Source organism: Bison bison, unplaced genomic scaffold (assembly GCF_000754665.1).
Source record: "Bison bison bison isolate TAMUID 2011002044 unplaced genomic scaffold, Bison_UMD1.0 scf7180017864048, whole genome shotgun sequence".
In the NCBI taxonomy this organism is placed as follows: domain Eukaryota; kingdom Metazoa; phylum Chordata; class Mammalia; order Artiodactyla; family Bovidae; genus Bison; species Bison bison.
The window spans coordinates 5,722,516-5,731,424 of NW_011494620.1; the positions used below are offsets into that span (position 1 = coordinate 5,722,516).

Genomic DNA, 8,909 nt, shown 5'->3' on the forward strand with positions numbered 1-8,909 from the left:
AATCCAACCCACTTTCAGTTCTGAGCTGGAAACAAAACAGGAATGAGTAAAGGGTCTCTTGGTTGCAGATCTCACAATGGACCCAGAAAAAGAGGAGGAAGAGAGGATGTGAAAAAGGGAGGGGACAGCCCCTCCCAGACCCCAAACAGCATGTGGGTATAAAACGGGAAAAGGCACTCTTTGGGCATAGGTTGTCCCCAGACGTGGCTTATAATAGAGGAAAGTCACCCCTTCTTCTAGGTGAATGCCAGCCCCAGCCAAACCCCTGGTTAGGAATCTCTGTGCAGAGAAACACAACCCTGTGTGTGGAAACCAGAAGCAGGGGGATCTCTATCTCTTTTAATTTTCACGCTTCTCAGTATCTCCCTCACCTTTCCCCCCATCAGCCTAGGATTTCTGATGATGAGCCTTGGTTGTCAGGCTCTGGGGTGTCTGCCCCTCTTATCCCCACCAGAAACAGGAAGACTGGGATCCCTCAGGAAAGACCCCATGCTGACACTGCTCGGGGTCTGGGGGGACTCGAGAACGTGACCCCTGAACCTCCAGGGACAGTGGGAGTTTCCCTCTCATGGCCAGATAGGGTTGGACTGGAGGCGTCTCCAGTGTGCAGTGGGGGAGGGGTCTGGGCACCCTCCGTGTCCTGTGTGTGTGTTTAGGGGGTCCCCAGGGGCTCAAAGAAAGGCCCCACCTTGACCCACACTCACAGCCTTTCCCCTCACGCCTTTTTTGCAGAAGCAAGTGATCAGGGAAGTCAGGACGGCAAGACTCTGGCTGTCATGAGGTATGTGGACAGCTGGCAGCTGCACAAGAGTGACACAGCCCGTGGTAAGTACCCCAGATGGCTGCAGAGACCCCTAGACTGCACTGGGCCAGAGGCCTGGCTCCCGGGGGAGGGGAAAGGGCCAGAGAGGGGCCCCTGGGCGGGATGCTTCTGATGGCTGTTCTCTGTGTTTTGAGCAAGTTTTTCTCTATGCTCCCCACCCTACCTGCCTCCCCATCCCAAGTGTCTCAAGTAGGGGCCCCTTCATTCTGAAAGGGCCCTCGCTGCTCAGAAAAGCTTATTAGTCCCCATGAACCCACAAAATGAGGTTTCTCCGGACATGGTGCCCTCCATACAAGTCACGTTATACCTCAGTCACATGGCTAATCCCCTAAGAGGTGGGAAGCTTGAATTTCAGAATGGTTATATGATTTATCGAAGGTCCCACAACCAGCGAGTGAGTGAAGCTGGACTCGCCCCTCAGCCTGTCTGTCTGGGGCAGACCACCGGCACCATCCTGTGGGAACGCACGCTGTCGAGGCCCCCAGGCAACTGTGCTTGGATTTCTTGGCTTCAGGACGGCCATGTTTCTGTCAGATCCTCTGGGCCCCGTGTGAATGGATTTCTGATTGTTGGGTGTGAATAGCGGAGGTGTGGACAAGGAACAGCCCCCACGCTGTGGGTGAATGGGAAATGGTGCTGTGTGAGCCAGAGGTTCGGAGAAATGAAGACCCAGCCCCGGGCTCCTCTGTGGGCGTCAACACGGTAAGGGCTCCTGTCAGGAGCCACCCATCTGTCAGGACTCCCTCTGAAGGTCAGGCTGTTGGACCTCGCTCCCTCAGAGACCCCTCTGTTCCCCAATCTCAGGACTCCAGTCGAGGCTCTCCTCACCGATCACGTCTGCTGTCAGCCTGGGTATCAAATGTGGGAATGCTCTCTGGTGGCTCACATTTCCCTTGCTCTGGGCTCCAAGGCCTCACCTGTGAAAACCCTGGCTCCTGAAGACCCTCTCAGGGCCTGGTCAGCACCCCCCAGAGCTTCAGGGGTGAGGAGCTGCCCCCCAGAGTCCTGAGGCCAGCTGAGAGGTGATGCCCACCCACCCCCAGCCATCTCTACGGAGGCGGGCCTTGGTGACCTCCTGGGGTTGAGGGGTGGGGCAGTCAGTGCAGGAGACGCTTCAGCAGGACCCAGGCTGCACCCAGGACCTGATTTCCTCATTTGCACGTCAATGACACGCTTTTCTCTCCCTCCCCACTCAGTATTTGGGTGTTAGATGCGTCAGTGGAGAGACTCCCCAGAGCAATTAAACGGGAGTATTGAGCCGGAGAGAAAATCTTGTGTATTTGACTCGGAGATTTAAGCAACCACCTTTCAGTATTGACTGAAAAATTGGCCTTCCAGCTGCCCCTGCTGGCAGGCTCTTCTGGCTTCCCTTCAGACCCCTGTTAATGTGTTTTTTTCAAATTTCAGCTTGCTTCAACTTGTCTCCAAGCTGATTCTCCCGACGATTATTATAATGGGTTCCAGGCTGACCCATATACGGCGCTCAGGCAGGGAGCCCGGGCTCCCCCATAAATCATGGGCTGAGGGTGTCCACTCGCCAGGTTCAGGGCACATTAGGTCAGCTCTGAGGACTTCTTACACCAATTCCTAATTGTCCTGGAGACTTGAGTGCTGAAGGTCTCTCTCCTCACTGAGCTCTTAGCAGTCTGCTTGCTGGGGAGTCTGCCCTCACATTTAACATGCTCCTTCCTGACAGGAAGGACTTTCCACCATACACAAACCCTCCACCCTCCATGGGTAATTCTTGGATGGGTTTGTGGTCACTTGTCAGGGTCTTTGTCCCTGGCTTTACAGAGTCTTGAGAACACAAGGGTCCTTCCCAGACCTGTCCCAGTTGGAGCTGAGGTCCAACTGCTTTGGAACCAGGCTGACGGACCTGGGCCCTTATTCTCAGCTCCAAAGCTTTTCAGCAGCTTTTCTGAGGCCTTCATAAGCACGGCTGTCACCTTCTCCTGACCCCTTCTGCTGGGGGCTGATGAATAGGCATGGTCATTTTTAACCTCAGGCTTTCTAGAAGTTGAGCTGTTAACCCAGCGATGTTCTAAAGAAGGAAAATCCTGGGAGGTGTAAATGAACTGGCTTTCCAGGTTAGGGCTAGCCTGTAAAGTTGCTGGTTGTCAGCTTTGGTGTCACAGATGGGGGTGCAGCGTCAGAGCTGGGGGTGTGGGGAGGCTGTGGGGGGGGCGGGGTCAGAGTCACCTGTGGTTGACAATGTAGGTGGCAGGGCCTCATGCCGAGTGTCTCCACAGGTCCAGAGCAGGGTGTATCCCACCCTGGTTTCTCTGCCATCTCCCCAGGGCAGTCGGATGAGCTGCCAGGCTTCAGAACCATGGTCACAGTGGCGAGAGCATTAGTCCCTAATCAGAATTCCCAGGTCTGCTCCCAGTAACTAGCTGGGTGGCTCTCAGCCACCCTTTTAGCTTCATTTTTCTCATCTGGAGAGCAGGGGTGACAGAATGCCTGCTTTAGGAGGTTGAGGTCACTTTGAGGAACATGTGAGATGCTGTGTATCATCTGAAAGCTGTAAAGTGCTAAAAAATAAAAAGGTCAAGGATGCCAATTCTTCATCACTTAGGGACTCTATTGTTGAGAATCCTTCCACTTAACAAATAGTTGAGTGTTGGCACAAAACTGTAAGAGGTACTACAGGGGTTAAAAAAAGACTAGTCTGCCATACACAGGGAGCTTTAGATCAGCGGGTGTAGCAGAGCCCCATGGAAGTCAGGACCACTGCCCAGAGGTGTTACAGGGCCAACAGCAAGTGCAGGAGAGGCTGAGGCACCCTGAGGACCTGAGAGCCTCTTGGGGAGGTGCGGGCCTCCCTGGTGGTCAGATGGCAGACAATCTGCCTGCAATGCAAGAGACCCAGGGTCCATCCCTGGGGTAGAAAGATCCCCTGGAGAAGGGAATGGCAACCCACTCCAGTATTCTTGCCTGGAGAATTCCATGGACAGAGGAGCCCGGCGGGATACAGTCTATGGGGTTGCAAAGAGTCGGACACAACTGAGCGACTAACACAACAGCGACACCATAGGGAAGGTGCAGGTGACGGCAGGAAAGGGCCGAGCAAGGACGGGGCCTCTGTTCTGATCCCTGGAGAATGCAGGGGCTTCCGGAAGCATGGTCTCTTTTGCTCATGGACAGATGTAGGAAGCAAGTTGGTTGGCGATCCTAGAATGGCAACACCTGCCCTAAATGTGGAAGCTCCATCAAGCCCTTTTTATGAACGGGATAAAATTCCCTCACCAATGGTGTCTCCCTCCACAAATATTCCCAGAACCCGTGGCTCCTTTCTCTGTCCACACCTACGAACATTATGGTGTGGTCAGCTTGCCTTTTCCTCAGAGCAGGTCAGTCTCTTGGAACATTAACCCTGATGGAACCAAGGGGGAGGAGATGACATGCCCCCGACACGTGGAGACCCTGGAGAGTAAAAGCCGGGGCGGGAGGAACCGGTGGGACAGGAAGTCCAGCAAGCATCCCTGTGCTGGGAAGGACCAGGACAGGGTCCTGGGGAGACCTGATGGGGTCTAACTTCAGGCTCAAGCCAAACCCCCTCCCCTCAGTGGGGGAGAATCAGGATTGAAACCAAGAAGTGGTTTCCCATATCTGATTCTGTCTAGGAAGCTAGAAACAGATGCAGAAATGCAGACAAGGAATTGTTCTCATTGCAAATGTTAAGAATCCCTTCTTGTGACCCCAAGATAATCATATCCTTTATAACTCGCAGAGCCCTGCCTGTAACAACCAGGCGATGACCCAAATCCCATGTATACTCCCCAAGGCAGTGGCAGTCCCCCAAACTCCACCTCAATATCACTTCCCCACTGCCCTCCCCAGCCAAGTCCACGTCTGACAACACGGCTCATGTGATGGTTTTTTTCTGAACAGGAAGGTTTCTTCTGCTACTATTCTTTTCATTTAATCCATTCTTAATCTACATTGAAGTGGGTTTCTGTGCTGCCTTTAATTATTTATCGGGCCACGTTGGTTTGCTCAACTAAGGCTATTTGTTTATTCATTTACATTATGGAAGGAATATTTAATTATTATCTTTTATAACTAGAAAGTGTAGCTAAAACAAAAGAAGAAAACAAAAGCTTCTCTAATTCCATCACCCAGAGAGACTATTGTTAAAATTTTGGTGTGTGTACATATATACTTTTTCTTACAGTCCTGGGATTATTACACAGAGATTGTTTTGTAAATTGGCAGGCCATGAATTTCTTTCCTTTGAACACTTAAACATTTCAAAACATTTCGAATTTTGTGTGTGTATATATATATATATATAAATAATGTGCTTGAAATGGTGCACTTACTTTCGCTCCCTGATGCTACACACCAAAAGCTACATTTACTTTATATCCAACGGAAACCCCAATTATCTTGTCCTTCTGCCGATCTGTACCACTTCTGTGGTGACCTTGATGTTCCGTGAGTCCTGAAGTTGCCTCTGAGTTTTCCAAGGACTCACCTAGTTCATTTAGGTTTGGCATTTAGATTAGAAGATGTACATTGTAATTTTCAATTAGTCAGAACACGAAATTAATCAGGCTGCTGCATTTCCTAGCTGTGCACCATAATGAGCCTTCGACTGTAGCAATGTGAGGGTCCTACGAGGCAGTCCTTGAGGGCTATGAGCAGTGGTCTCATGGGAACAAAGGATGATGGGTAAGAATTTATCTCAAGTAAACAAGGAAATTCTTCCGCCATCCGGACTGTGGAATTGGATTTGGGTAAAATGTCAAATACATATGTGTAGAGATTCCAAGAGAGTCTTGCAATTCTGTGCTGACCAATTCTCATTTGACATTGTCAGGCAGCATCATTCAAATTGGGCCTGTTTAGCTTTCAATAGGCAGTCTCAGCTCTTTCCCCAACACAGCCCTAGTTTGTCGTCTTGGTCTCACTAATGATCAAGGAGCTTTTCCTCAAGGAGAGAAAGGAAGAGGGGAAAACAGGTTTCATAGGCACAGGAAATGGCAGTAGAAATGGAAGAGGAGGCAGAGGACCACAGTTAAGACATAACCGAGAAAATGAGACACGTCCAAGTGCGATGAGAGAAAACTGTGCTGTGGATACAAGAAAAGGAAATCAGAAGGGAAAAGCTATGTTGTACTTTTTTTTTTTTGACAAGAGAAATTAAGTGTTGCATAAAGGGGAGACTAAGAGGTCTGTAAATGTTATTTCCTAGTGTTGAGTTTACTTCCAAGATTATCTGTGAGAGGTTAAGTCATAAAATAGATTATTCATCTTGGTTACAAAAGAAGTCTTGGTGCCATCTCCATGCTGGAGCGCGTTAGACACAGAGCCTGACTGCTGATAGGGAGAGACAGTTTTTCTTTGCTGTATTCCCTCTTTAAAAAAAAAAAAAAACACAAAACTCCAGCTCCTTCTTGTTCAGTTTTTATCAGGGTAACCGCTACTTTGGGTATAATTACAAAGACACAGAATACATTCTGTGATTACAGTACTGTTTTGTGGAGATTTACTCTCGCCGGTTCTCATAACATTTCCATGGGTTGAGTAGGAGACGATGTATGGTCTAGGATCCCGTTACAGGGAGGCCCAGGGAGAAACTAGATGGGGAGGGTTCAGCCTTTCCTGGTGCTGATGGGCAACCTGGAGGCTGTGCTACACTTACTACAAAAAAAAACCCAAAACACTACAATTTCTGTCTGTAATCAGTTCCTTTTTTCCTTTACTTGCGATGATGCCCAAACAAAACTGAATTCAGCTTTTTCAAACACACTGTCCTTAACATTTATCCTGAATGTTTCCCTTTTTGAAAAATTCAATTCCTTTTTAAATCATACTTGGGCTTCTATGTCAAAGAAAAACAATACTGCAATCAACTCTGTAATTCAAAGTGAAAGGGATAAAGGCTATGTGGAATAATAAAACTAGCAGAGAATTAGCAAAAACAAAGCAAAAATCCCACCCCATATTGGAATAATTTATTTCCGAAGACCATAAAATACTGGCTGAACAGGAGTCAGTCTTTTGTGTGTGTGTGTGTGTGTGTGTGTGTGGAGCGGGGCAGAGTGTGGAGTGGGCTGTACCACAATGCTCAAATGAACCTGTAGTTTATGACATCGTCACTTAGCCAGCTCTGCTCTCAAGCCATACCTTATACAAATGGTGAGTTTGAGGGGTTTATGGACCTTATCAGGTTAGCACCAGCTTTTGCAGGAGTTAAATACTGCATATGAATCATCACTCAGAGTTGTCCCAGTGACATGGTTCTAGATCTGCCAATTTTTCACCTTATCCTGAGCCTGAGCGAGCCTGGGGACAGGTCCAGTCACCCACATTTTTCCACGTGTGTGTCATCACTTACGTTCATTAATGACCGGTCCATTAGCAAATGGAACTTGCCGTCTGATGAAAATTGCCCATAGTTTTTAGAATCTAAAAACAGAGGTAATAACGGATCCAGGTTGGGGAGGAAGGGAGACACTGACAGCCCCCAGTGGTGAAGGAAGTCATTCATTCACCTGAGGATAAAAGGCTGGAGACAGAAGCCCCGCCTGCATTTCCTGATTTCTAGACTTATTAGAGCTTCAAATTAAATACAGGAGCCCCTCTGAACTTGAATGTCTCTGGAACAATGATGAGTGTGAAAAAAGAGAGAGAGAGAAAGAAATGGAAATGATGAACGACTTTAAAATTTTCAATGTGGACGTTTCCCCAAATGAAATTGCAGGGCAAGCAGGAGATGCATCTCCACCTAGCCTCCTGGTCTCCATTCCTTCTGAGTCCCGCTCCCTCCCCCTCCTTGCTGAGGCTCATAGTCCCAGGTTCTTTCCCAGTACCTCCTCCATGGGCTCCTTCCCACACTTCAAAATAAGAATTGGCATCTGAGTTTGTGCTGTGTGTGGGGCATGGTGTATTCACTTTATAGAAGGCATCTGATTGAATTACCACAACAACTCTGGGAGGAGGGTATAACTGCTGTTGTTCAGTTGCACACTTGTGTTTGACTCTTTGTGACCCCATGGACTGCAGCACACCAGGCTTCCCTGTCCTTCAGTGTCTCCCATAGTTTGCTCAAACTCATGTCCATCGAGTTGGTGATGCCATCCAACCATCACATCCTCTCTCGTCCCCTTCTCTTCCTGCCCTCAATCTTTCCCAGCATCAGGGTCTTTTCCAACGAGTCAGCTCTTTGCATCAGGCGGCCAAAGTATTGGAGCTTCAGCATTTCCCTACTTTTCAGATGAGGACAAACGAGGCCCAGAGAGGGTACTGATGGGCAGTGGCAGCCGTGGCTCTGAACCCTGTGAGTGGTGATGCTCAGGCTTCATGTAGACAGTCATGAGGCAGCAGGTCTGGAGGCTTGGGGCTCTTAGGAGAGCTGTGCACGAGTCGGGATTTGATAAGTGGCCAAAAAAGTGATACAGTGTTAGAGCAATAATTGAGCAACAAGGCTGAGGTCTGAATGGACGTTTCTGGCCTCACTGGGAAGATGTTCTTGGCCTCAGGAGGTGGTATGGTAACCCCACGGTGCCCACACTATACCCCAGGGCTGGGCGCAGACAGAACCCCCCCGCCCGGGGATCGGTCTGGGGCCAACTGTTCAGCTCACCGCTCTGTCTCGTTTCAGCTTCGGACTGGTCGACACCCAAAGGGAGTCCAGTGGAGGGACGGGAACCTGGGGAGGCAGCAGCCAGACCGCGGCCTTCAGCTCAGACAGAGACACGCGGCCTTCCCAGTGGGCCGCTGCCGTCTGGCCTCTGCGCTTTGTTGTAACAGCGAAACATGAACCCCTCGGCTTCACTCTTCCCCCTGCTCGGTTTAATGGCGACAAAGAAAAGGAACTTCATTTCTCAGCCCAAGACTTCTTAAGCTGCGTCTCTTTCTCATTGTCCCTCGGAGAATAAAGGTCTAGAAATGAAACGTGATCCCGACAAGTTTGGAAAAATGTGCTTTCACAGTCTCGGTTCAAAGCCAGCCCCGACACTTGGAGACTTCAGGCCGTGTTTGTTCTCTCGGAGGAGAACGAACGGCTCTCATCACGGTGGTTCCACCGAGTCCTGGCCTCAGAGCCAACTTGAGAGGACGCCCTGGCCTTGGAGCCGGT

The 8,909-nt window shown here is 49.6% G+C and overlaps 1 protein-coding gene across 1 annotated transcript in view; it reads left to right on the top strand.

The window, feature by feature from the left end:
• Window positions 1-8,883, top strand: part of LOC104985522 (guanylate cyclase soluble subunit beta-2-like) — a 61,676-nt gene extending 52,793 nt beyond the window's left edge. Inside the window, exons 15-18 of the mRNA XM_010835736.1 lie at window positions 733-825; window positions 1,407-1,525; window positions 8,433-8,540; window positions 8,764-8,883. Coding sequence (XP_010834038.1) covers window positions 733-825; window positions 1,407-1,525; window positions 8,433-8,540; window positions 8,764-8,883 — 440 coding nt within the window. The remainder of the gene's footprint in view (window positions 1-732; window positions 826-1,406; window positions 1,526-8,432; window positions 8,541-8,763) is intronic.
• Window positions 8,884-8,909: the final 26 nt, after the last annotated feature.